Consider the following 22,126-nt stretch of genomic DNA (forward strand, 5'->3'; position numbering starts at 1 on the left):
ACCGGGCCGGAAGCCGCGCCTTGTCCTCCGCACTCATGGGTCACGGAAACTCGAACAAGCTCTACATCACCCACCAGGAGCACGCGGGCTTCTTCGGCAACCACTCGTCCTCGACAGGATACAAGAAGTGCGTGACTTGCTGAAGATGGTGGACAAAGCTGACCGAAATGCAGAAAGTCCGAAGCACCACACCCTGGGACGCGCACTCCCTTCGACTGTTGCGCGCTTTCCTTCCAACCTTTCTCGCATCCCGTATGCGCGAGGAATGCAGATGGGACGGGGACTGTCTTTGATTTGACCAACATCATCCCATGGCTCAAGTACGTCGCAATTCGTCTGTTCAAGGCCGACTTGTTGACATCACTGTAGGCAGCACAATAACACCCACCCCATCACTAAAGAACCCCTCACACCCGCTGATCTCATTCCCTTGCACTATGCGCACAAGGAGTCATCTGGCGAAACTATCGACCCCATATCCTACAAGCCCTTCAGCGAGCACTCGCACATTGTCGCAATTGCCACCACTGGCAATGTCTTTCTGGCAGACAGCATCAAGGGGAATAGGGATCTGGTGAACGACGTACCGTTCAAGAAGTAGGCCCATCCATCTATTGTCTACCTTCCGTGCTGACAGCTTGCCAGGCAGGACGTTATCACATTGCAGAACCCTCATGGATTGCCTCCTGCTTCGGTCCCCACTACAGCTGCGTCGACGTCGAAGACCGATGACAAAACCAAGGATGAGAAGGCTGTCACGAAGCCAGCGACCTCTGGGCCCGTAGCTGCGCTCAAAAAAGAGAAGGATCCTTGGAACGTTTCGCCTTACTCCAGCGGCGCGCCTGGCGCGTCCCTTACCTCTACCTCCGTCGACCCGCAAACGCAATCTTCAAAATTGCTGTGGGATGAGGAAGAGCTGATGTTCGAGGACTTCCACAATTCGGCGAAGGGCAAGGGTAAGGAGAAGGACGTTGGCAAGCGGCGCGCGTATGTGCGCGTGGTGACGAGCTTGGGTGGTGGCAGTCTGAACTTGGAGCTTTATTGTGAGAAGGTACATCCAGCGCTTTCCTGCTATGTAATGAGGTTGATCCAGGATCATCAGGCGCCGAAGACTTGCTACAACTTCTTGCAACTTGCGAAGGCTGGCAAATACAATGATGTCTTGTTCCACAGATTGGTGCCCGGATTCATGGCAAGTCTTGCCTCGACACGCGTCGTAAATGGCTGACTCAATACCGACAGATCCAAACTGGTGACCCAACTGGAACCGGCAGTGGTGGCGAGTCCTATTGGGGAACGCCCTTTCGTGACGAGTACGACCTCAAGGGCGCCGCGCGGCATGACAGCCGAGGTACCCTAGCTATGGCCAACCGCGGGAAGGACACGAATGGGTGAGCCCCTCTCGTAGACTCGTATATTCCTCGCACTGACCCGTCTTCCAGCTCCCAATGGTATATCACCTTCCGCGCCACACAACACCTCGACCACAAGCACACCGTGTTCGGCAAGCTCGTCGGTGGCGAGGATGTGCTCGACGCTCTCGAGAAGGTGCCCGTAAAGCCTGGTACGGATAGGCCAGCGCGAAGTATTCATATTAAGGAGGTTATCATGTGCGTTCGCCCTCTGCGTCGTCGTCGACTCTTCTTACTGACACCTCTCTAGCTACCAAGACCCCTTCGAAGAATACCGCACCCGCCTCGCGCGCAAACTCGCCAAGCGCGAGCAGCAACAGAACACCGGTGCCGGTGCCGACGCGCAGAAGCGCAAAGAGGCCGGCGACGATATCAACTGGTTCGGCGTGAAGGTCGGCGCAGGGCAGGGTGGGATAGGGAGCGGTGGTGGCGGGGGTGGGGTGGGGAAGTATCTGAATCTAGCAGGGGCTGGCGGTGGAGCGCCGAAGAGGTCCGCGCCAGCAGCGGCAGATGAGGACGCGAAGAAGAAGCGGAAGGTTGGGTTTGGGAACTTCGAGGCGTGGTAGATGTGTGGGGAGACGATGTCCGTACCCTCAGACTGGACACTACGAGAACGATGATGATATGGTCCAGACGTGTATACCGATACCGAGTCCGGTCATGAATACAGAAAATGGGCGAGAAACATCTCTAGCCAGGCACAGCAACCCTTGCCCGCTGCTGCTGCTGCTCCTCTTCGGCGGCTACGACACTCGCATAAGCTCGAATCTCGTTGACCTCTGGCAAAACACCTCACCTTCGACCTCTTCGGGCGCGTGCACGGGCTCCTCTGTAGGCGCAGACGGAAGACTGACTTCCTTCTGAGGCTGCGTTTCCCGAATTGCCTGTTCCTGCAGCTCCCGGAGCTCGTTCTGTACAGCGTCCTCGTCCTCGGCAGTAAGATTATTAGCGAGCATGTCGCTGATTTCCTGAAAGGGTGTCAGCCTCTGATGCGATGGGAGCTCGTTGCGAAGGAGTTGAGGCGTCCCGAAAGATACATATTCGTCCTGAGGGAATGATAAACGAACCTGCTGATACGCGCGCGCCTCCGCCGTTTCGTCGAGCAGTTTCTCCACGCTCTCAATGTTCATCTCCTTGTGTATCTCCTTCAGGACCTCATTTCCTTGCTTCAACCCGTGCAGCACCGAAACCTCGACGAGTGAGAACTCGATGGTCGATACCTGTGGCGCGCAAGCGTGTAAGTTAGCACGTACAGCACCTTAACTGCACCGAGGGTCAATTGAACGCAAAGCGAGTACATACCAGCTGCTCGAGATTCTCTAGCTGACCGTCCGTCTTGACGAGGAGGCTTTCCTGATACTTCCGTCTTCGGAGAGCAATGATGGCACGGTCCTTCTGGCCGTTTGCCAGGTGGGTCTTCGCGATGGCATGTTCGCGGTCTAGAATGGTTTGGATCTGTCCTGACAGTCTCTTCAGCAATACATCCATCTATGGGGATGGGCAAAAACATGCCTTCTTCTGATACTGCCTGAGCTTGTCACGCTGCAACTTCAGACTTGTCTCGTGTAAGCGAGCGCAACAGAGCCATCACAGCGACATGCTTACTCAAGTATAGCCTTATCCTGGGCTGTTATCTTCGGTACAGATTGGTTTCCGCCCATCCTCGCCTGTCCTCGAGCATGAACTGCTCAAGTGCGATGGTGGCGTGTAGAGAGGGGTGTTGCGGTCCGGAGTGCCGGCATGACGACGGCATTCATGACCTTCTAAATGGAGGCAACCCACAACGTTTTGCTAATTCCCGATAGGCCCTCCATTCCATTGATTCATACAGTCGTTTTCGTTGCGTTCGGTTCGCAAGTGTAGCAGTTTTCTGCCTTAAGTAACTGATAAATATAGTAGGTGGTACAGTAATTAGCAAGGGAGTGCCTGGACGGTAGAGATCGCACAGGGAACAGAGGTGGCATCGTTATGCTACAGCCAGTGTCGCTTCTAGAGCCCGATAGTTACGCAAAATACAAAGGAACGGAGTGAGTGCGGTCATGGCGTATGGTGGCATCATATCCAATAGGACGACCGCTTTGAATCTGCCCTACTGGGCGGATCTGCGGCTTGTCAGCTTCATGTACACATCGCCCAAGAAGAATCAACGCACAATCAGGCTTCGCGAATGTTACTTCATAGAAGTCATCCAGGTTTCGTTGTTGCCCGTGCATGGCAATAGGCTCTGGAAGTGGAGGTAATGGCGGAGCATCTTTCATCTGGAACGGATAGTCCGACGTCGGGAACTGGGAGAAGCGACCGCCGTAGGTGCCGGTCTGCGAGTATACGGAGGCAACGGTGTCGGTCATGGGATTGTTTGTCATTCCAGGGGAGGCGAAAGAGCTCTTTGTCCTTAATCTTGACTTGATGACATGCGAGGGATATGGGATGATTCCGCGTCTTGTGAAGCCGAAGAGAATGACGTTCAGGAAGCCGGACAACGAGAAGAGGAAGGAAGCGAAGCTACGAGGGGGTCAGCGATTGGTCTCCCGAGAATCTTGAGAGCATAAACTCACATCGTAGCGCCCGCGGGGACTGCAATTTTCCCGAAAGATATCCAACGCACGATAGCTATAGGAAATACCGTGATCGTATACACTGCAGGGTAGCTTCGCAGTGTTAGCGAGCAGTGCTGACGATGGATTCTTGGGACTCACAACATCATTTGCAGAGCCATCTGGTTCATGCGCCGCCTGTTTGTGCGGTCTTGCTGGTAGAGCCTCTGCACCGGTGGATCTCTGCTGGCGCCGAACAGCGATCTCACGTTGTAGCCTGTCATCCTGTTAGGCATATGTATCGTCGTGAGTCACGGGCGCGCGTACCCTTGACCGTCGCCGCAATGCATGCATAGCACATCAGGCTGACGAACATGGCCATATACAGCCAAACGTATTCGAGCCCTACGCGCTGGGCGTCGTACTCATCTCGGATCCAGCACCCTGTCATCAGTCTGTGTCAGTCTGTCCGTCCAAGAAGGGGGCGAGGCACGCACAGTATCCCGTATTGCCGTAGTAGTGTCCCGAATGGATGCTGGCGGGGACTGCGATGAACAGGATGGCAAGCGTCCACATGAATATGATGACGAAGGGTGCGACTATCGGAGGGAAGGAGAATTTCCAGACGATATTTAGGAACGTGTGAATGGCGATGGCCTGTTGAAAAGAGCGTAAGGGACAAGAATCGCTAGAATCCCGAAGCGCGGCTTACCATAGAACTGTGGACGGGCGAAGCTGGTACTGAGCTAAGGCGCAGAGATGGCGGAAAGAATACTTACGTGAAGGCTACGACTATGAAAAATGAGCTTTCCATCAAAGTCGATAAGGGTGTACCACCTACCGACGTCGCCAAGTTGCTTGAGCACGCCCTGCACATTGCAGGACATTCCTTCAAGCACCCTCTGAAGGGTGCGTCAGCGGGTTAGCCTATTAGTGCGACGTGCTTTCCCTCACATGTTCCCGTACCCATTCTGCTGTCATCATGCCACCTTGAGAATGTATGGTCAACCTCCTCGGCCCTCGCGGCCCAGAGACCATCACGACGCACCTAGAGCTTGGACGAATTCCGCCGCCATCAAGTTGAGGAAATAATAATGAGTGTGACCAGAGAGTGAATATGCCTGCCGAGACATCGAATACTGGAATAGACCCGTCAGTGATTCTGATTCTCCCCCGCCTGATTCGCAAGACCACCCACGAGAAGGTAAACCAAAACAGCCGCTACAGACACAGCAGAAAGCGTCCCCGCAATCACTACGAACACCAGACCCGCAATCTCCCCGGACGAGAAATCGGGACTCGCAGCGGACGATTCCATTGGAATGAAGGTCGCGCGGAGGGACGGACTGGCATGCACGACGCTCCAAAGCGAGGGCGTGCCTCTTTATGCTGGAGCGCGCCGCATCATGCTCATACACGCTCGAGCTCGCAGCGCAGTCCGCCAGGGCCGGAACACGCGCTGAAACGCAGCGACTGGGGAACAAACAAATGTTGCTGGATTCGGCGCCCAGTCAAAGGAGTGGAGGGCGGCGCGCGCATGCGGTGCGAACTGACAGCTACATCTCCTCGGGCTTCGCGAGACGATGATCATCGGTACGGTGAAGAGCAGTGGGGGGCGACGCGAGGAAGTTTACGCGTGCGATTGCGTACATCCGCCTTGCAGACGGAACAGTAGCAACGAGCTGATTGTAACCCTTGTCATCGTCGCAGTTGTTGCAGGGCGTGGCGCGCGCGTCCAAAGGGACCGCCACCGGGGCTATAGAGGCAACGCCGAGTCGCCGTATCGGCGACAATTGCGGCGCTCAAGGGCGTATTAGTGACGGCGCGCGAGAGCGTATCGGCGACAGAAATAGTCATCAAGGAACGAAGGCGAGTGCAGCACGCGAAGGTGAATGCAGCATGATTGTTGGTGGCTGCGCCTCCTGGAAACTGTTTGACGGGCGGGTATAGGCAAGGGGGATTGATAGAGGCTTGATGTCGGCGCCGATCTTTACTTGAAGAAGCCCGAGACGGTCTTCGAGAAGCCCGAGCCGCCGGCGATAGCAGTGTGGGTGCCACAAGCGTGCGAGCTCTCGAAGTCAAGCCAAGGGTTAATCCCGTCCTCCCGTCATTCTCCTGTTGGCGAGACCGCAAGCACCCAAAGAAATCGCGAGCACCCAAAGACCTAGGACCTACAATCGACAGAGATTACAGAGTACACGTAGATACGCACGTCGCTTTCCTTCCATCCCATTAATGATAAGTTACTCCTTCAGGCGGCGCGCCATAAGGTATGCGCCGCCTATTCTCGACGCCATTGCGAGTCCAGCTCCGCTTGCTTCATGCTTGGTGGGGCTACGAGGGGTGTATTAGTATACCGCATTAACTTCCGTGTCGAGAATTGGGTACGCACTATCCTCCCAGAAATGCCCTGGGTACGAGACGACCTTGACTTGGGGGGCATCGCGCGAGTCAAGGATATCATTCGGCACGGCAGGCGTGACCAAATTCGGGGGATAAGCCATATCCTTGAAATGCACAGTCGTCGGCGAGCGCAAATCAGCAGCCATCGACGTATGATGCATGTGGTAAGAGGTCGAGCCCGACCGCGAGCCGCTGACCGTAGTCGGCTTGTTCCCGGTGATGATGGATCGTCGCGTCCAGGCGTAGAGGAGGACATTGAATAGCCCCGATAGCGCGAATAGCGTATCTGCAAAAGCCTGTCACGAAGTTAGATTAGGACTATTCAATTGTTGGCGAGACGCGCCCACGCACCGTGGCCTCGAACGGGATGTCGTAGCCCGAGAATGCCATCCAGCGTACAACAGCGATAGGGAATACAGTGATGAAATATATTACAGGATAACTGGGAGTATCGTCAGTTTAGGACGACACGAGGAGCGGCAGAAGCCCGACGTACAAGAGCATCTGCATGGCCAAGTTCTTGGCTTTCCGCTGGCTGCCGCGGTCCATCGTGGACATGCTGAATCGCCTCCCTTGCGCAAACTTCGCCATACCCAGATCGTGGCCTTCGGACCATATGAGACAGAACAAACGAACGATATGGAAGATCACTAACCTCGTAGGACGAACGCCACGCACGCGTAGCAGATAATACTGATAAACGCTGCCGCCCACATCCACATGTATTCTAGCGGGATGCGCAGGTGGTCGAAGTCTTGTTGGATCCAGCACCCTGTGAAAGCGCCGTTAGGAGATGAATACCATGCACGCGCGACATGGCGCTTACAGTATCCCGTGTTCCCGTAATACCGCCCGGCATTCAGTCCTGCGGGTACGGCCACCACGAGAATGGAGAAGACCCAGATGAAGCCCATGGTGGCGACAGCAAGGCTGCGGGGTGTAATGATCTTGAAGACGATGGCGGCGAATGTATGGATGGCTATGGCCTATGGGGCGTCAGTCTTCTGGACGCGGCTCCTTGCTTGTCAACGTACGATGGATCTGTCAAGAACGACTTTCAGTTAACCCGTAGCAGAGCGCCGTAGACGTCGCTTACGTGAGCGCAACAGCTAGGAGGTATACGTCAGGATGAGATGGAAACGCAGGTAAGAGGGCGACGTACAGACATCCCCGAGCTGCTTGAAAGCCCCTTGCATCGTACAAAGGGCGCCTTCTTCTACGCTCTGGAAGGGAGTCAGCGCAGGTTCAATAGGAAGAAATCGCCACGCACCCGTCTAACAATCCATTCGACAGTCATGACGCCTCCTACAACAGCGTTTGAGTTGCCGTCGAGATGAGAGGGCTCATTGAACATACCCAACGCCTGAATGAGCTCCGCAAACATCAAGTTCACGAAGTAGTAATGGATGAGGGTGGAGATGGACCATTGGTGGCGTAAACCCAGGTACTACGTGTCGTGTATGAGTGGTAGACGCGCAAGATGGGAGGTCGTACTCACAAGAACGTACAGGAGAAGCGAAGACACAGCGGTTATAGACAGGAATCCACCAGCCGTTATGAAGACCAAGCCAACCACCTGGTCGGTGGAAAACGCCGGCATGGAGTCGGGGAGGGAAGAGGTCGCAGGGGGGAGCGCCATCCCGACGGTGACGGTACTTGTAAGAGCCTGGGTTGAATAGGCGCCCAGGGGTTATCGGGTGGAGTGGACCCGCCACACGCTGTGGGACTCGACCCCATGGTATATGAACGTTGATAAGAGTTGATGTCGGCGGGAGCTCGCAGACCCCTATAGGCAAGAGATCCAGCCGAACTTGGCAGAGTCGGCCGAGGCTGATAGCATGGAGACCGCACCTTTACGGCATATGGTGAGGCCGTTTCGAGATGACAGTACGGTAAATCCTCCGTATTTGGAACAATCGACGGCTGCTTGCGAGGAGTACGACTTGGCGCGAGCGTCTGGCAAGGCGGCACACTGGGATCTCACGCAGAACACATGCGAGGGTATACTGGGGATTAGAATGAAAAGTTTACCACCGACGGCAGAGCGAGTTCTGCTGACCGCCTGAACTGGACTGGTACAAATCTTACCACGGTAGTAGCGAGCGAATACTGAATAAGTCATTGACGATATGCACTCCAGGGTCTTCGAGGATTGCAAGGCACCCGGCGCACGCCTCCCATTGGCCGCATGTCGCCAAACGAGGAGAGGCATGGAGGGAAACGACAAGGCACTCGGACGCAAACAATAGTCACGCAGCAGGCACGGTCCGGACTCCCGTATCTTATCCCCCACGTGCCGCGTCGTCAGGCGCGCGTCTGCCGCCGGCACGGGCGCCCTCCTGTCACCGAACACCAACGCACTCGACGATGGTCAGCGTTCTGGAATTCTCGGACGTGCTCAGGTGCTCACCCTCGCCCCCCTCAGGACAACTTTGTGAACCTCGCCAAGCAGGGCATTGACGCGTACCAGCGCTCGCAGTGTGGGTGGCGCGGGTCTTCCTTCCGTCTTGCGAGATCGGTGCTGATCTGCGGCGTGTGCAGCCGATGTGAGCAAGACGGGCGGCCAGGAGCTGAACCGACCCACGTCCGAGAACAGGACCCATAGCAGCAGCGGCTACGACTGTGCGTGTGTGTTCAGTGCGCTCTGAGATTATCACTGATCGTCATCGTAGTTGATGATGACGATGTCGTTCGCAAGGCTAGCACCCAAAGCTCTGGTGAGAGCTCCCTCTTCAGCACCGCGCTGAGCTTCATCAACAACAACAAGGTGAGTATCTCGCACTAACCGCGCCTATATGCCCTCACTGGTCATCAAGAGCAAGCACGAAGAACCCATCGATGAGGAGGATGTCACCAGGACCCACAAGAAGGTCTACGACGACGACGATGCCAGCGGTGTCAACGCGAAGTCGCTGGGCAGTGCTGCCGCCCTCCAGGTATGGCACATCGTACCTCTCTGTCGTGCAGCGGACAGCGCGCTCACTCCATCGCAGGTCTTCAAGCAGTTCGTGGGTGGAGGCAAGAGCTCGAGCGCGAGCACCACCAGCTCTGGCGGCAAGAGCTCCCAGTCCGAGCTCATCGCCGCCGCCATGAGCGAGGCCGCCAAGCTCTTCGACAAGAAGGGCGCGTCGGCGTCGGGTGACAAGCAGGACGCCGTCAACGGCGCTGCCATGACGGTCGTAAAGCTGCTCGTGCAGAGCAAGCTCAGTGGAGGTGGAAGCTCGACCACCGTTGGTGGGAGCAACTCGGGCGGCCTGGGCCAGCTCCTGAGCTTGGTGCGTAGCTCATCCTCCTAAGGACATTCACGCGCTCATTGCTCTTTCCAGGCGACCCAGTTCGCCAAGTAGATCCACGAGTTTGGGGACGATGCAGAGATCTGGAAGTATAATCATGTATGTATCAATCGAAAGAACAATGCGCAACCATATCACGCAAGCCCGTCCACATCCTCGCAGACAATGCACAGGACGACTCTGCCTTCAAAGCTTCAATCTTCAGTAGAAATACAACGCCGAGAGATCAGCGACGGGGGCAAAAGCGAAGCTCCTGTGAACTTGAACGGGGAAGGCATCGCGTCTTGTATAAAGAGCAACCGGGAAGATGACCTGAGGGCAAGCGAAGGACATACTGCTCCAGTCTGACCGATGATCCAATCACGGAGGCGATAGATAGCGACCGAAGGGCAAGAGCTCATTGGCAGCCACCAGAGATGACGCTGCAACGCGTGTTAGGACGCAGACATACCTTGCAGCTTGCAGGCAGGTCGTTCTAATGTTTTGATGCTCGGCAGACGTCGGAAGGGTAGGCTCCCCGCAAGGTCATCAGACGCGGTCCAGACTATGTCTCGACCAAAACTTGTTGATTGCAAGATGAAAATGTCTACTCCTCCTCAAGGTTCTTCTGCACCTGGGGGCGGGGTCAGGAAGTGGATGGATGGTTGAAATATGTATGCTTGCCTCCGGGTTGAAGAAAAGAGAGTTCTTGCCCCAAGGGTAGGGCTTGCGGCGCATGTTAAGGTACTCGTACTCGGGAGGCTGGGGAAGGACGCCGTCGTTCTCGTGGCGGAGGTGCTCAAGATGAGCTAGGTGGTCCGTCTCCTTCTTGTAGACGTAGGCGCCGCAGACGAGCACTGGCGAGGGGGTTATGATGGATTGCGGGGCGTCTTTGCCTTCACTCACTGGCAGGAATGCAGACGTAGAAGCTAGCTTATGATCAGCACTGTAGTTCCACAAGAATGGTTGAGTTCACACACCTGACCTTGCGCCACAGGTCGGTCGTCTCTGTAGAGCGTGTAAGGAAGCGGGCATATAACGATCCTATTATCTCGTACCGGCGGCGTGCTGCTCGACGGCCTTCTGGCGGGCAACGAACTGCTCGGCAGCTTCGGGGTTGGGAGTAAGGTAGCCACGGCGGCCCATCGGGCGCGCCGCGCGGAGGGAGGAGCGGGCGACGTTGCGCGCGAGGAGCGACATGGGTGCAGTTTACAAGTTCGGGGACGTGCGGAAAACCAGAAATGGGTTCGGCGTTGGCCGAGACCCGCGCGTGGGGCACAGCCACAGCGTTACGCGTCCTTCGAGTGCGCATCAGGCCGCGTCTGCCTTGTATTGTACTCCCGCTATGGTCGCCCGCCCCCAGTCCTCTGCGGCCGGCACGCTCGCGCTGCTCAATGAGCCTGACCCAGTCTTCAAAGAGCATGCGCTCAAGGTGCTCAACACGCTTGTCCCGCAATTCTGGGCGGAAATATCAGAGCAGATCACTACAATGTGCGTGCTGACGCGTCGTGTCGCGTTTACGAACACTTACACCCCCTTTAGAGAGTCCCTCTATGAAGGCGATGAGATCTCTGCAAGTGCAAAGAATGTGGCGGCATTAGTCGCGAGCAAGGTCTACTACTTCCTCGGGGAATACGAGGAGGCGCTCTTCTTTGCACTCGGCGCGGGCAACGCGTTCGAGCAGGAGACTGCTGTCCCCGGCTCGGAGGAATACGTGGAAACCGTCGTCTGTGAGTGCACATTCTTTAGGTGCCACAAATCGCGTCTGACAGGCCGACAGCAAAGGCGATTGACCAGTACATCTCGATGAGGTCAGAGGACACTGGCAGCAAGATCGACCCGCGTCTACAGAACATCATTGAGGGTATCTTCTCTCGCTGCATCCGTGATGGGGAATACAAGCAGGTGCGCCGATCTCAGCATACGCGCGTTCACGCATCATCTCACCTACTTCCCAGGCTATTGGAATCGCACTTGAGGCGCACCGTCTGGACATCGTCTCCCAGATATATGATCAGACCAACGACCCATCCCTCCTCTCCTACGCCATGGAGGCCGTTGTTGACACGGCCTTCTCCCTCTCGTACCGTGACGAGGTTCTCAACTTCCTCTTCCCTCTATTCCCGCGACCAAAGTCTGGCGAGGCTTCTCCCTACGCGCACGCGTTGACGCGTCTCCTCATCACGCTCAGCAACTCGTCATTGACGGTCTACTTCCTTACCTCCCTTATTCCCAACGAGAAGCTCCTTGCATACCAGTTCGCATTCGACCTTGTGGAGAGCGGTGCGCAGGACTTCTTGGCTGCTATCCGGCGAGAGCTTCCTGAAGGCGATGAGGTATGTCATACTACTTGCCGTGGATCATGTACTGACTCGCGTTAGACCACGAAGGACATCTACGATAAGCTTCGTATGATCCTGACTGGGGAGGAGTCCGTGAAGCTCTACCTCGAGTTCCTGAAGAAGAACAACAAGGTCGACCTTCTCATCCTGAAGAACACCAAGGTAACGTATATGACTTCCCTGCCGAAAACAATCGCTGACACTGCCTCAGGAAGTCTTGGAAGCTCGCTCGTCCGTCTACCACACCGCCCTCACCTTCCAGAACGCATTCATGCACTCTGGCACGACATCCGACATCTTCTTGCGCGAAAACCTGGAGTGGCTTGGTGTGGCGACGAACTGGGCCAAGTTCACTGCGACCGCTGCCCTCGGTGTCATCCATAAGGGCTACTTCGAGCAGGGCATGACCATCCTCGGACCTTACCTTCCCCAAGAAGGTGGCGAAAGCACAATACAGGGCGCCGCTTACTCTGAGGGCGGTTCCCTATACGCTCTTGGCCTGATCAGCGCGGGGTGTGGTTCCGGCGTTGTGGGCTACCTACGGGACGCTCTCAAGGCTGCGCAAGGCGAGGTCGTCCAGCACGGTGCCGCACTCGGTCTTGGCGTTGCGGCTATGGGATCTAACAGCATGGACGCTTTCGAGGACCTGAAGAACGTTTTGTTCATGGACTCCGCTGTCGCCGGTGAGGCTGCCGGCTTTGCTATGGGCTTGGTCATGCTTGGTACGGCCGCGGAAGACCCGGTCAACGAGATGTTGGTCTACGCTCGCGAGACTCAGCATGAGAAGATCATCCGCTCACTAGCTATCGGTGTTGCCTTCATCTACTACGGCCAGCAGGAGAAGGCGGACGAGACCGTCAAGACGCTGCTGAAGGACAAGGTAAGGCTCTCGCCTATGACGTTCTGTACATCTGTCTGAACATCCGTAGGATCCCCTTCTCCGTTACGGTGGTGTCTACACTCTTGCCCTTGCTTACGCCGGTACCTCTAATAACAGCGCCGTTCGCCAACTGCTGCACATCGCCGTCTCCGACACGTCTGATGACGTCCGGAGAGCAGCGGTCACTGCGCTCGCGTTCTTGCTGTTCAAGAACCCGGGTCAGGTGCCGCGCATCGTGCAGTTATTGAGCGAGAGCTACAACCCGCACGTCCGTTGTGGTGCCACTCTTGCCCTCGGCCTTGCTTGCGCTGGTACTGGTCTTCAGGTACGCGTTCCTTGACAAAGGTTTCTGACTTTGCCTTGACCTTTGTCTTAGGACGCTGTCGAGATTCTCGAGCCCATGACGAAGGATGGCGTTGACTTCGTTCGCCAGGGTGCTTTCATCGCTCTCGGTATGATCCTCGTGCAGCAGTCGGAAGCCTCGTCGCCATCAATGGCCTCGACACGCGTTCTGTACACCAAGGTCGTCTCCGACAAGCACGAGGACCCGATGGCTCGCTTCGGTGCCGCCATCGGGCAGGGCTTCGTCGACGCCGGTGGCCGCAACGTCACGATCAGCTTGCAAAGCCGTGCGGGCGGGCGGAATACCAGCGCCATCGTTGGCATGGTGTTGTTCTGCCAGTTCTGGTACTGGTACCCTTTGGCACACTGCGCTTGCTTGGCTTTCGAGCCTACCGGCATCATTGGTCTGGATGGCGACTTGAAGGTATGTTCATCATTTTTCTGCGGAGAATACTGCAAGCTCAACGATTGAAGGTGCCTAAATTTGAGTTCATCTCAGACGCACGCCCGAGCCTCTTCGCATACCCGCCAGCAACGAAGCCGCCCAAGAAGGAGACTGTCACGAAAGTTGCGACCGCGGTCTTGTCGACGACGGCGAAGGCGAAGGCCAGGGAAAAGAAGAAGGCTGCTGAGGGCGAGGGCATGGACTTGGTTAGTGGTTGACACTTCCTAATAGAATAATCACTAACAAGTACACTCAGGACGAAAAGAAGGAGGGCGATGGCGACGTCGAGATGAAGCCAGAAGAAGAGGCCAAGCCCTCCACTTCCTCGACACCAAAACGCAAGGAACCGTCGTCCGAATCGTTGCCTAACTTCTCTCGCGTCACCCCCGCGCAGCTCGCCTACATCAAGTTCCCGCCCGATGGTCGTTACCAGCCCGTCCGCCCAGTGTCGATCAAGCCCCCGCCACCGCCCGCGTCGAAAAATGCGCGGAGCAAGGCGCAGGCAGCGGCGATGGGGCTGACGACGGAGGCCTACATCGGCGGCGCTGGTATACTTATCATGGACGACCGGCGACCTGGGGAGCCTGCTGAATTCGTCGAGTTCGAGGCGGTGAACTTGGCGGGGCCGCCGACGGAGGCAGCACCGGAAGCGCCAGCAGCAGGAGCTACGCACGGTGCGGGTCGGCATATTGCGTTGGACGATGGGCCGGAGGCTGAGCCGCCTGCGCCATTTGAGGTATGAGATTCCCCGACTGCAACGCAAGGTGTAGGCTGACAATCGCCTCTAGTATCCCTTCGACAACGACACGTAGATGATGGACCTTGTATTGCAACTTTACTTAATCAAATGTTCTCTAGCGACTCCTTTTTTGGCGTGAGTTCGAAGTGCTATGCCACCTGCAGACTTGCTGGAGAGACCTTCAAGTCAGCGAACCGTGATGCGTGACCAGACATCTCACTTTTTCTTCGCAAGTTATGTGTTCGGGCAGCGGGCCTGCTGAGCATGCCGGTAAAGTCAAGTCGTGAGGAACAGCCATCCACGAATTCGCCCATTCTCCAGGCTGTAAGCCTGACTCAAATATCGCGAGCAATCGTGCTGAATCGCGTCATCAGTGATTTACCCATCTCGGGATTCACCTTGACCTAAACTGTGACCAAGATGGCGGCACCTCAGCAGCGCGTACCCGTTGCCATCCTCGACGACTATCAGAACGTTGCTTTGAGCCTCGCAGACTGGTCACTCCTCGATGGCAAGGTAGACATCACCGTATACAATGATACCCTCCACGACGAGGACGCGCTGGTTGAGCGGCTGGCCAAGTACGAGATTATCTGCGCCATGCGCGAGCGGACGAAGTTCAATAGGTCTCTGATTGACCGGTTGCCGAAGCTGAAGTACGTCCTTATTCATGGTTGATACACTCGACGTTTCGAGATCTTATCGCGACTGATTAGGGCTTTGACTGACCTATTCTTTGCAGACTCATCGCCACGACGGGGTCAAGGAACCGTGGCATCGACACTGTGTATGCTGCGGAGAAGGGTATCGTGGTGTCCGGCACGAACAACAAGGGCGCTTCGACGGTCGAGCATATTTGGGCTCTCATTCTCTCGGCCGCCAGGGAGATCCCGAGGGAACACAACAGCATACGCTCGGCGAATCCTCAATGGCAGACCACGGTCCCTTTTGGACTGTATGGGAAGACGCTGGGTCTGGTGGGCCTGGGACGGCTTGGATCACGAGTAGCAGAGGTGAGAACCTCTCGCACTTTTGTGTCGTTGCATGCTCACACAAAGCCTAAATAGATTGCCAGGGTATTCGGCATGCGCGTGCAGGCATGGTCGCCACATCTGACGGAAGATCGCGCTCACGAACTCGGCGTTGACTTCGCAAACACAAAGCACGACCTGTTCAGCTCGAGCGACATCGTGTCCGTGCATATGGTCCTTTCGGACGATACGCGCGGACTGATCACGGCGGAGGATCTCTGGTCGATGAAGGCTACCGCGATCTTTGTCAACACGTCGAGAGGGCCGCTGGTTGATGAACCTGCGCTTGTGGATGTGCTTTCGAAAAGAGGAATCCGAAGCGCTGCGTTGGATGTGTACGATGTCGAGCCTCTGCCGTTGGACCACCCACTGCGAAAGCTGGATAACGTTGTCCTCAGCCCACACAATGGCTATGTCAACGATACGAGCTATGAGGTGAGTAGGGAATAATGTTTGTCGATAGCTGACTAACGGCATGCAGGGCTTCTTTGGGGAAACCGTTGAGAATATTGTGGCATTCCTGAACGGCAAGCTTCGGAATGTCCTGAAGTGATCAGACAATGGAGCTTTTGATAGACGTGTTGGATGCTTTGTAATGTATGGATGCAATGTAATATAGGACCTGGTTGTTCGTCCAAAGGGCTAAAGCAAAGGCTGCGGGTCCGTTGTTGATGTGAGTCACACCGTGACAACGATCACGTGTGGTACGTGACAAGAAAAGCCGCGTTAAAAGTGAGTGCCCATCTTGTCTTTCTGCCTCCACTTTGTGCGAGTAACAAAAGCCGAGCCACATAACTTCACCAATGGATCCCTCAGAATCTCGCACGATGAAGGCCAGGAGGGACGGTAAGCCTCTAATCCGCCGCGATCTGTCCACAACGCGTGTCTGACGCGTCTTTTTCAGCCTACAAGCCCAAAGGCGCCCTCAAGGCCGATGATCTCAGGCGTCGCCGCGAGGAGCAGCAGGTTGAGATTCGTAGACAAAAGCGCGAAGAGAACATCTCCAAGCGTCGCAACTTCCTGCCTTCCTCCGGCGCTGATTCCGACGATGAGGGAGGCGCGGGTCTCAACTGGGACACTCCCGTGCGTGCACAGTCGCGATGGCGCCCCGATTTATGCTGATAGTTCACCTAGCTCGCGGAGGATATGATTCAGGGCGTGTTCTCCGACGATCCCGACCGCCAGCTTGAGGCAACGACCAAGTTCCGGAAGCTGCTCTCCAAGGAGAAGAACCCACCCATCGAGCGTGTCATCGAGTGCGGCGTCGTCGCGCGCTTTGTTGAATTCCTCAAGACTGGCCAGCCTATGCTTCAGGTGTGTTTGATCGGGCGACTCAGTCGTGTACACACTCACTAACCGCGTTTCTCTGGAAAGTTCGAAGCTGCCTGGGCCCTCACTAACATCGCATCTGGCACCGCGGAGCACACCCAGGTTGTTATCAATGCTCAGGCAGTCCCTGAGTTCATCAAGCTGCTCTCATCGCCCGTACTTGATGTCCGGGAGCAGGCTGTTTGGGCTCTGGGCAACATTGCCGGCGACAGCCCGCAGTGCCGCGACTACGTCCTCGAACAGGGTGCTCTGCGCCCTCTGCTCACGCTTTTGAGCGAGAACCACAAGCTCAGCATGTTGCGCAATGCCACCTGGACCCTCAGCAACTTCTGCCGTGGCAAGTCGCCGCAGCCGAACTGGGACCTGGTGCGTTGTGTCTCATTACTATCTAAATAGTAAATTGACTTTCATTGTTTATAGATCTCGCCGGCTTTGACTGTGCTTACAAAGCTTATCTACTCCCTCGACGATGAGATCCTCATCGACGCCTGCTGGGCGATTTCATACCTCTCCGATGGGTCGAACGACAAGATTCAGGCTGTCATCGAGTCCGGCGTCTGCCGACGGCTCGTCGACCTCCTCATGCACAGTTCAACCTCCGTGCAGACCCCTGCTCTCCGCTCTGTCGGCAACATCGTCACCGGAGATGACCTCCAGACCCAGGTTGTCATCGCATCTGGCGCACTCCCCGCACTCCTTGCCCTCTTGTCATCGACCAAGGACGGAATCCGGAAGGAGGCGTGCTGGACTATCTCCAACATCACCGCTGGCTCGCCCCCGCAAATCCAGGCTGTCATTGACGCCAACATCATCCCACCACTCATCAACATCCTCTCCAACGCCGACTTCAAGACGCGCAAGGAGGCATGCTGGGCGATTTCCAACGCCACGTCCGGTGGTCTTCAGGAGCCGTCGCAGATCCGCTACCTTGTCCAGCAGGGCTGCATCAAGCCATTGTGCGACCTGCTCACGATGATGGACAACAAGATCATCCAGGTTGCGCTGGACGGCTTGGATAACATTCTGAAGGTCGGCGAGATGGACAAGCAGGCTGCTGGCCCGGGTGCCGTCAATCAATATGCGCTCTACGTCGAGGAGGCGGGCGGCATGGTCACCATCCACAACCTCCAGCAGCACGACAACCTCGACATCTACAAGAAGGCGTTCAACATCATGGACAAGTACTTCCCTGATGAGGAGGATGTCGACACTGGCATTGCTGCGCCGAACGTTGATGCGACGGGCGCGTTCGCGGTACGTGTCTTGGCCGACCTTCCCTCTAATCTATACTCACCTTTCTGCAGTTCCATTCGGATGTCAGTGCCCCCCAGGGCGGCTTCAACTTCGGGAGTTAGATGTGGATCCATACGACTGTCGGTTATGGGGTGTAGCTCAATTATCGCTAATTGGCTGTACTGCTTACCATCTCTTATTGTTTTCCCTCTCTGATGTCTTTGTAACGTACACTCATATCCCGTCTCTTCCTTCTCATTCTCATATAGTACAACCATTGTATGTCTACACCCGAAGTTCAGCTTTTGATGCTCGGTGTCTCTTGATAGCTCAGTCGGTGGAAGCCCTGGCAGGCCTCGCAGTGTGAAGTGTTTGCGTATGGTATCGTATGATATACCGGTCCTTGTTCGTACAATCGACTAGGCAAAGGTTATGGATGCTGTGGATCCGGAGAATTGAACAATGTATGCCCCTGCGTCCTCCGTCGCGTTCGTCGTCGGTGAAAGCGTGCCAACGCCACTGACGGACGCAGTCTGCGTGACCGCAACTCTTGCATTGGGCGCAGACGCGCCATTCCCGACCGCGTCAACAAGCGTCAGCGTGACCGAGAGTGCCTGCGGGTCGAAGCTGACGGATGCGAAGGAGCCCGCGTCGGCGGTGAACAGTGCACCCAGCGGTGCAACGAACACCCGGCGACGCGAGCTATCGAGAACGTCGACCTCAATGGTACCATCACGCGAGGTCACGACGCCGCCGTATGCCTGCCAGCCGTACGTAGGGTGCTCCATGATGTAGGTGCCCATACCCATTGCATGTCCGGAGAAGGACTGGCCGTAGTCGCCGGTGTAACCGTCCCATTTGAGCGTGTCTGGGAAAGAGTGGAAAGATGCGGCGGGGAAGCCTGCGTTGTTGATGCTAGAAAGGGCGCCGGACTGAGAATAGTGTGAGAAAGGGAGGAAGCATGGCAAGAGAGTAGAACTGACCAGGCCTCCGAAGGCAGTACGTAGCAACCAGTAGTCGCTCGGGTCAGACTCGTATGCGAACAGCAACGGCAGAGCGTTCAGCGAGCTGCCGTAGTGGTGGATCTGTCGCTCGAAGCGCTGCAGCTTTCCGCCGTAGATGTTGTCCCTGCGCCTCGTCAGCGAGCTCCTCATGGGCGACGGGGATGAGTACTCACCAGTAGCGCCGCGCATTCCCGTTGTAGCCCCAATGCGGGACGGAGGGCTGGTAGCCAAGGATGGAGTCGATGGTGTTGCTGGCGGTGGTGCTGTCGTTGAAGTATTTGCTCCAGACGTAGACGCCCTCTTGTCCGGTAGAGTCCCAGGCTTGCTCCGAGCCGAACCTTTGGACGATGTCAGTGAGTTGAACTTGGTAATAAGGACGGGACACTGGCACGTACGGATACCGCTGACGCGCCCAGGTCGCCTGACGGCTCCGCATGCCATTCTCGACCGCTGTCGCATTTGCATGACCTTCGCGCTTCAAGTCTCCAAGGATGTAGAGATACACGGTCTCGCCCATAAGGCCAACGTCTACCGTGAGGTGAGTACGGCAGTCTTGCTCAAGGAATCCGTACTCACCAACGTAGCCAACATCGCCAGCTGACATCCGGATGACTGTTGACGCTGCTTGCGAGAGGTACCTTCATGAGCTATATTAGTGCCGCACATTCTACTGATTGAGACTTATCATACCAGTCTGCTGTGTGTACGCTGACCAAGTCGGGGTAGTTCCTTGCAACCCGGTACAGTGCCCAGTGCAGCGCAGCTACATGCACATAGTCGTACGCGCGCTGGACATTGTATGAGTCGGCTGAGGGGGGTGTCAACCCTTGCGAGATCCCTAATGAATGCCGCTAAGTACCTTTGTTCCAAGACCACCATACACCCCAATCAACATTGCTCGGGTAGTCGTAGTCGACAGCACCGGGTTCGTAGAAAAACACAGACTACGAACGTTCAGCAGGCGATTGACCTGGACTAAAAGAGTCACTTACCTTCTTGACAGAGAAATCCTCATTCTGAATGTTGCCAACGACGGTTTCGGCGATGAACTGAAGCCAACATCAGCTATGATGGTCGACAGGATGTTGAGAAGGAGGTACATACCTGCTCCAGCTTGGCCACCTCATCGGCGTTGGGTTGCATGAATTGTTTCATTGCAGCGGCGAGGTAGACAGTACCACCCTCGTCGGAGAGGCCTGCACGGCGTCAGCATTCGGTTCGCTTCTCTGAGCGAAGTTCGCTTACCGGAAATCCACACCCGCGGGTCGTTCAACACGATGTCTTTCGCCTCATAGTCGTAGGTGATAATAGATGGTGCACGACCGAAGGGATCCGAGGTATCGGTAAACCACGCATCCGTCGTCAACTATGCCATATTTGCGAGGTCAGTGAAAGGCAAGGCATTGAGCAGAGAAAGCGTCACTCACAAACTCGCCCATATCCGCAATCGTCTGCACCGCGCTCTTCGTCAACCAATACGACACCGTCGCCAACGTCCCATCCTCAAACGTCACCTCCAACCTCGCCCTTCCCCACCCCTCCACCGTCAAGTCATACCCCACCACGCCCTCCTCCGTCGCGTCCTCATTCTCCTTCCAGCTCAGCGCGCCCGCCGGCTCCACGCTGATCTGCGCCACCGGCGACGCATAGCGCACGAACAGCTTCGCCGTCGCGTCGGCGGAGATGATGTACCCGGGGATGCCCTCGAGGACGGGGTGCGAGGCGGCGGCGAGGGCGTCGTTGATGGTGCGGATGCTGTCGGCGACGAGGAAGCGGAGGCCGTAGGTGCGGGATTCGCCGGGTTGCAGGGTGATGGAGGTGGGTGCGTTCCAGGGGTCGACGGAGGACCATTCGTTCTGGGCGTAGGCGAGGGTGTGGAATTGCCATTCATAGAGGCCTGTTGAAGAGGTCAGGATTGCCGGCGGACATGCAGAGTAAATTCAGTTGTACCTTCAAAGGTCTGCGACTGATAATACGGCCAAGGTGAAGTGTCCTCTTGCAAGAAACGCCAGCCCTCGAGCGGAGAGCTGTCTACTGGGATGACGACCAGTGGCGCATCGGTTCCGGAAAGCGGCGTGACCTGGACATATCCTGCGTCCGCGCCTGAGAGGAATTGCAATGTTAGTAACTCCTTGTGCGATCGTATAACTCATTACCGACCAATGTAAGGATCAAAGAATGCACACTTCGTGTTGACTTCGTCGGCGGTTTTGTCTGTCAGGATCTGTGTATACGTCAATCTTAAGAGCGCAAAGGTACTCGACGTTCTGGACGTACGCTGTTGAACTCCATAGGAGCGCCCTGCAACAAGGTCAGGATGAGCAATACGGGAGTAAGTCGTCTCTCACTAATGCACCGATCTCCACCGCAGAGCCTTGGCTGTTCACGATGTCAAACAACAGCTGCACGCTGTCCCCGTCTTGCGCCCAACGCCTCGTAATATTCAACAATGGGTTCCTTCCCAGTGTCGGGCTTAAGTTCGCTGCTGCGAGGGTATCCCCCTCCGCCTCCAGCGCGGAGACGGGCGCACGCGAAGCAGCCGTATCGCCCTCCACCCAGTCGTTGCTTCCTTCCAGACGTGCACGATAGGTGAGGTCTCCGACGTGGTACTGCCCGTTAGCGGAGCGGTTCCCCATGATGTTGCCGGGTATAAAGTCGAAGCCAGCCGGGCTGACGAGGGAATAGAGCGTCTGGGAGTCCTTCACGAGGGACAGAGTGAATCCAGACGTGCTGAAGTCGAGCGTGCCATCCTCGAGACCGAGTTGACTACGAGCAAGACCAGCCGCACCAAGCAGGAGCGCGAGCGACTTGATAGGGTGCCGCATCGTCGACGCTACGTCCCAAAAGTACGACAGTCGGACCTCAAGCAGCCCGTGAAGCCAGGCGGGGAGGATGCCCGCCGCTATATATGCAGACATCCCTCGGGCCGTCGTCGGAGGGTTGTTAGTAGGCTATACCTCGTGATAGAATGATAGAAGGTGGGGGACCATGCGATGCTGTCGCTACCGCGCTCTATGGCCTGGTCGAGCACTTGGTCTCTGCTCAGCCGGCCCGTAGGGTGTTTATGATGGTGGGAGTAGACGAGGTGAGGTCAGGAACGGAAGGGTGAGGTGATTTATCGCGATAGTGAACTCGGAGGTGAAGGTCGTTGCAAATGCCG

At 56.3% G+C, this 22,126-nt stretch overlaps 10 protein-coding genes across 10 annotated transcripts; 5 read left to right on the forward strand and 5 right to left on the reverse strand.

Moving 5' to 3' along the window:
• Positions 1–35: 35 nt before the first annotated feature.
• On the forward strand, positions 36–1,978 carry SCHCODRAFT_02596928 (cyclophilin-like protein; the record flags this gene model as incomplete). Its single annotated transcript, XM_003038507.1, has 8 exons — positions 36–127; positions 174–320; positions 370–597; positions 646–1,051; positions 1,094–1,216; positions 1,243–1,391; positions 1,443–1,610; positions 1,663–1,978. The coding sequence occupies 8 exons, from the start codon at positions 36–38 to the stop codon at positions 1,976–1,978; spliced, it is 1,629 nt and encodes a 542-aa protein (XP_003038553.1).
• Positions 1,842–3,136, reverse strand: SCHCODRAFT_02612094 (uncharacterized protein). Its single transcript, XM_050344515.1, has 6 exons — positions 3,018–3,136; positions 2,925–2,967; positions 2,715–2,867; positions 2,480–2,632; positions 2,209–2,380; positions 1,842–2,155 (listed from the first exon to the last, which is right to left on the reverse strand). Exons 1-6 carry the CDS (start codon positions 3,071–3,073, stop codon positions 2,103–2,105), a joined length of 630 nt encoding a protein of 209 aa, XP_050202349.1. The 5' UTR covers positions 3,074–3,136; the 3' UTR covers positions 1,842–2,102.
• An 80-nt stretch (positions 3,137–3,216) lies between these two features.
• On the reverse strand, positions 3,217–5,396 carry SCHCODRAFT_02165095 (uncharacterized protein). Its single transcript, XM_050341960.1, has 12 exons — positions 5,145–5,396; positions 4,995–5,085; positions 4,901–4,935; positions 4,788–4,848; positions 4,726–4,738; positions 4,659–4,665; positions 4,444–4,603; positions 4,274–4,390; positions 4,109–4,223; positions 3,968–4,060; positions 3,565–3,914; positions 3,217–3,514 (listed from the first exon to the last, which is right to left on the reverse strand). Exons 1-12 carry the CDS (start codon positions 5,262–5,264, stop codon positions 3,468–3,470), a joined length of 1,209 nt encoding a protein of 402 aa, XP_050202350.1. The 5' UTR covers positions 5,265–5,396; the 3' UTR covers positions 3,217–3,467.
• Positions 5,397–6,227: 831 nt separating this feature from the next.
• SCHCODRAFT_01143104 (uncharacterized protein) lies at positions 6,228–7,949 on the reverse strand (the record flags this gene model as incomplete). Its single annotated transcript, XM_050341098.1, has 11 exons — positions 6,228–6,280; positions 6,339–6,645; positions 6,701–6,791; positions 6,846–6,954; positions 7,005–7,121; positions 7,176–7,335; positions 7,384–7,403; positions 7,512–7,572; positions 7,620–7,654; positions 7,706–7,796; positions 7,848–7,949. The coding sequence occupies 11 exons, from the start codon at positions 7,947–7,949 to the stop codon at positions 6,228–6,230; spliced, it is 1,146 nt and encodes a 381-aa protein (XP_050202351.1).
• A 723-nt stretch (positions 7,950–8,672) lies between these two features.
• Positions 8,673–10,015, forward strand: SCHCODRAFT_02612100 (uncharacterized protein). Its single transcript, XM_003038506.2, has 7 exons — positions 8,673–8,719; positions 8,775–8,829; positions 8,891–8,971; positions 9,022–9,116; positions 9,166–9,285; positions 9,343–9,624; positions 9,676–10,015. Exons 1-7 carry the CDS (start codon positions 8,717–8,719, stop codon positions 9,694–9,696), a joined length of 657 nt encoding a protein of 218 aa, XP_003038552.1. The 5' UTR covers positions 8,673–8,716; the 3' UTR covers positions 9,697–10,015.
• Positions 10,016–10,111: 96 nt separating this feature from the next.
• On the reverse strand, positions 10,112–10,844 carry SCHCODRAFT_02612102 (mitochondrial cytochrome c oxidase subunit VIa). Its single transcript, XM_003037164.2, has 5 exons — positions 10,680–10,844; positions 10,602–10,629; positions 10,528–10,550; positions 10,306–10,478; positions 10,112–10,255 (listed from the first exon to the last, which is right to left on the reverse strand). The coding sequence occupies exons 1-5, from the start codon at positions 10,819–10,821 to the stop codon at positions 10,229–10,231; spliced, it is 393 nt and encodes a 130-aa protein (XP_003037210.2). The 5' UTR covers positions 10,822–10,844; the 3' UTR covers positions 10,112–10,228.
• Positions 10,845–10,927: 83 nt separating this feature from the next.
• On the forward strand, positions 10,928–14,582 carry SCHCODRAFT_02612105 (26S proteasome regulatory complex, non-ATPase subcomplex, Rpn2/Psmd1 subunit). Its single transcript, XM_003038505.2, has 11 exons — positions 10,928–11,112; positions 11,164–11,351; positions 11,402–11,526; positions 11,580–11,957; positions 12,003–12,125; positions 12,175–12,843; positions 12,893–13,168; positions 13,220–13,609; positions 13,660–13,836; positions 13,887–14,366; positions 14,419–14,582. The coding sequence occupies exons 1-11, from the start codon at positions 10,967–10,969 to the stop codon at positions 14,440–14,442; spliced, it is 2,976 nt and encodes a 991-aa protein (XP_003038551.1). The 5' UTR covers positions 10,928–10,966; the 3' UTR covers positions 14,443–14,582.
• Positions 14,583–14,664: 82 nt separating this feature from the next.
• On the forward strand, positions 14,665–16,053 carry SCHCODRAFT_02612110 (uncharacterized protein). Its single transcript, XM_003038504.2, has 5 exons — positions 14,665–14,693; positions 14,744–15,025; positions 15,112–15,382; positions 15,437–15,835; positions 15,882–16,053. Exons 2-5 carry the CDS (start codon positions 14,790–14,792, stop codon positions 15,951–15,953), a joined length of 978 nt encoding a protein of 325 aa, XP_003038550.2. The 5' UTR covers positions 14,665–14,693; positions 14,744–14,789; the 3' UTR covers positions 15,954–16,053.
• A 150-nt stretch (positions 16,054–16,203) lies between these two features.
• Positions 16,204–18,084, forward strand: SCHCODRAFT_01195803 (ARM repeat-containing protein; the record flags this gene model as incomplete). Its single annotated transcript, XM_003038503.2, has 6 exons — positions 16,204–16,246; positions 16,305–16,483; positions 16,535–16,714; positions 16,775–17,095; positions 17,150–17,983; positions 18,034–18,084. 6 exons carry the CDS (start codon positions 16,204–16,206, stop codon positions 18,082–18,084), a joined length of 1,608 nt encoding a protein of 535 aa, XP_003038549.1.
• A 297-nt stretch (positions 18,085–18,381) lies between these two features.
• On the reverse strand, positions 18,382–21,791 carry SCHCODRAFT_02487644 (uncharacterized protein; the record flags this gene model as incomplete). The annotated part of the gene is made up of 14 exons (XM_003037163.2): positions 18,382–18,894; positions 18,946–19,090; positions 19,140–19,304; positions 19,362–19,604; positions 19,657–19,774; positions 19,826–19,910; positions 19,959–20,015; positions 20,071–20,162; positions 20,212–20,332; positions 20,394–20,863; positions 20,917–21,069; positions 21,127–21,190; positions 21,244–21,267; positions 21,315–21,791. The coding sequence occupies 14 exons, from the start codon at positions 21,789–21,791 to the stop codon at positions 18,382–18,384; spliced, it is 2,727 nt and encodes a 908-aa protein (XP_003037209.2).
• Between the last annotated feature and the right edge of the window lie 335 nt (positions 21,792–22,126).

The sequence above is a fragment of the Schizophyllum commune genome (assembly GCF_000143185.2).
Source record: "Schizophyllum commune H4-8 unplaced genomic scaffold SCHCOscaffold_2, whole genome shotgun sequence".
NCBI classification, from domain to species: domain Eukaryota; kingdom Fungi; phylum Basidiomycota; class Agaricomycetes; order Agaricales; family Schizophyllaceae; genus Schizophyllum; species Schizophyllum commune.

Coding starts and splice junctions, on each gene's coding strand:
- SCHCODRAFT_02612094 (XM_050344515.1), bottom strand. CDS start 3,073: ATGGGCGGAAACCAATCTGTACCGAAGATAACAGCCCAGGATAAGGCT. Junction 2,633..2,714: donor TAGAGAATCTCGAGCAGCTG/GTATGTACTCGC, acceptor TGCGCGCCACAG/GTATCGACCATCGAGTTCTC. Junction 2,381..2,479: donor AGGCGCGCGCGTATCAGCAG/GTTCGTTTATCA, acceptor ACACCCTTTCAG/GAAATCAGCGACATGCTCGC.
- SCHCODRAFT_02165095 (XM_050341960.1), bottom strand. CDS start 5,264: ATGGAATCGTCCGCTGCGAGTCCCGATTTCTCGTCCGGGGAGATTGCG. Junction 5,086..5,144: donor CTGTTTTGGTTTACCTTCTC/GTGGGTGGTCTT, acceptor GGTCTATTCCAG/TATTCGATGTCTCGGCAGGC. Junction 4,849..4,900: donor CAGAATGGGTACGGGAACAT/GTGAGGGAAAGC, acceptor CGCACCCTTCAG/AGGGTGCTTGAAGGAATGTC.
- SCHCODRAFT_02612100 (XM_003038506.2), top strand. Junction 9,286..9,342: donor GCAGTGCTGCCGCCCTCCAG/GTATGGCACATC, acceptor ACTCCATCGCAG/GTCTTCAAGCAGTTCGTGGG. Junction 9,625..9,675: donor TGGGCCAGCTCCTGAGCTTG/GTGCGTAGCTCA, acceptor TGCTCTTTCCAG/GCGACCCAGTTCGCCAAGTA.
- SCHCODRAFT_02612102 (XM_003037164.2), bottom strand. CDS start 10,821: ATGTCGCTCCTCGCGCGCAACGTCGCCCGCTCCTCCCTCCGCGCGGCG. Junction 10,551..10,601: donor GACCTGTGGCGCAAGGTCAG/GTGTGTGAACTC, acceptor ATCATAAGCTAG/CTTCTACGTCTGCATTCCTG. Junction 10,479..10,527: donor CTACGTCTGCATTCCTGCCA/GTGAGTGAAGGC, acceptor CCCCCTCGCCAG/TGCTCGTCTGCGGCGCCTAC.
- SCHCODRAFT_02612105 (XM_003038505.2), top strand. CDS start 10,967: ATGGTCGCCCGCCCCCAGTCCTCTGCGGCCGGCACGCTCGCGCTGCTC. Junction 11,113..11,163: donor TCAGAGCAGATCACTACAAT/GTGCGTGCTGAC, acceptor CACCCCCTTTAG/AGAGTCCCTCTATGAAGGCG. Junction 11,527..11,579: donor GTGATGGGGAATACAAGCAG/GTGCGCCGATCT, acceptor CCTACTTCCCAG/GCTATTGGAATCGCACTTGA.
- SCHCODRAFT_02612110 (XM_003038504.2), top strand. CDS start 14,790: ATGGCGGCACCTCAGCAGCGCGTACCCGTTGCCATCCTCGACGACTAT. Junction 15,026..15,111: donor GACCGGTTGCCGAAGCTGAA/GTACGTCCTTAT, acceptor TATTCTTTGCAG/ACTCATCGCCACGACGGGGT. Junction 15,383..15,436: donor TTGGATCACGAGTAGCAGAG/GTGAGAACCTCT, acceptor AAGCCTAAATAG/ATTGCCAGGGTATTCGGCAT.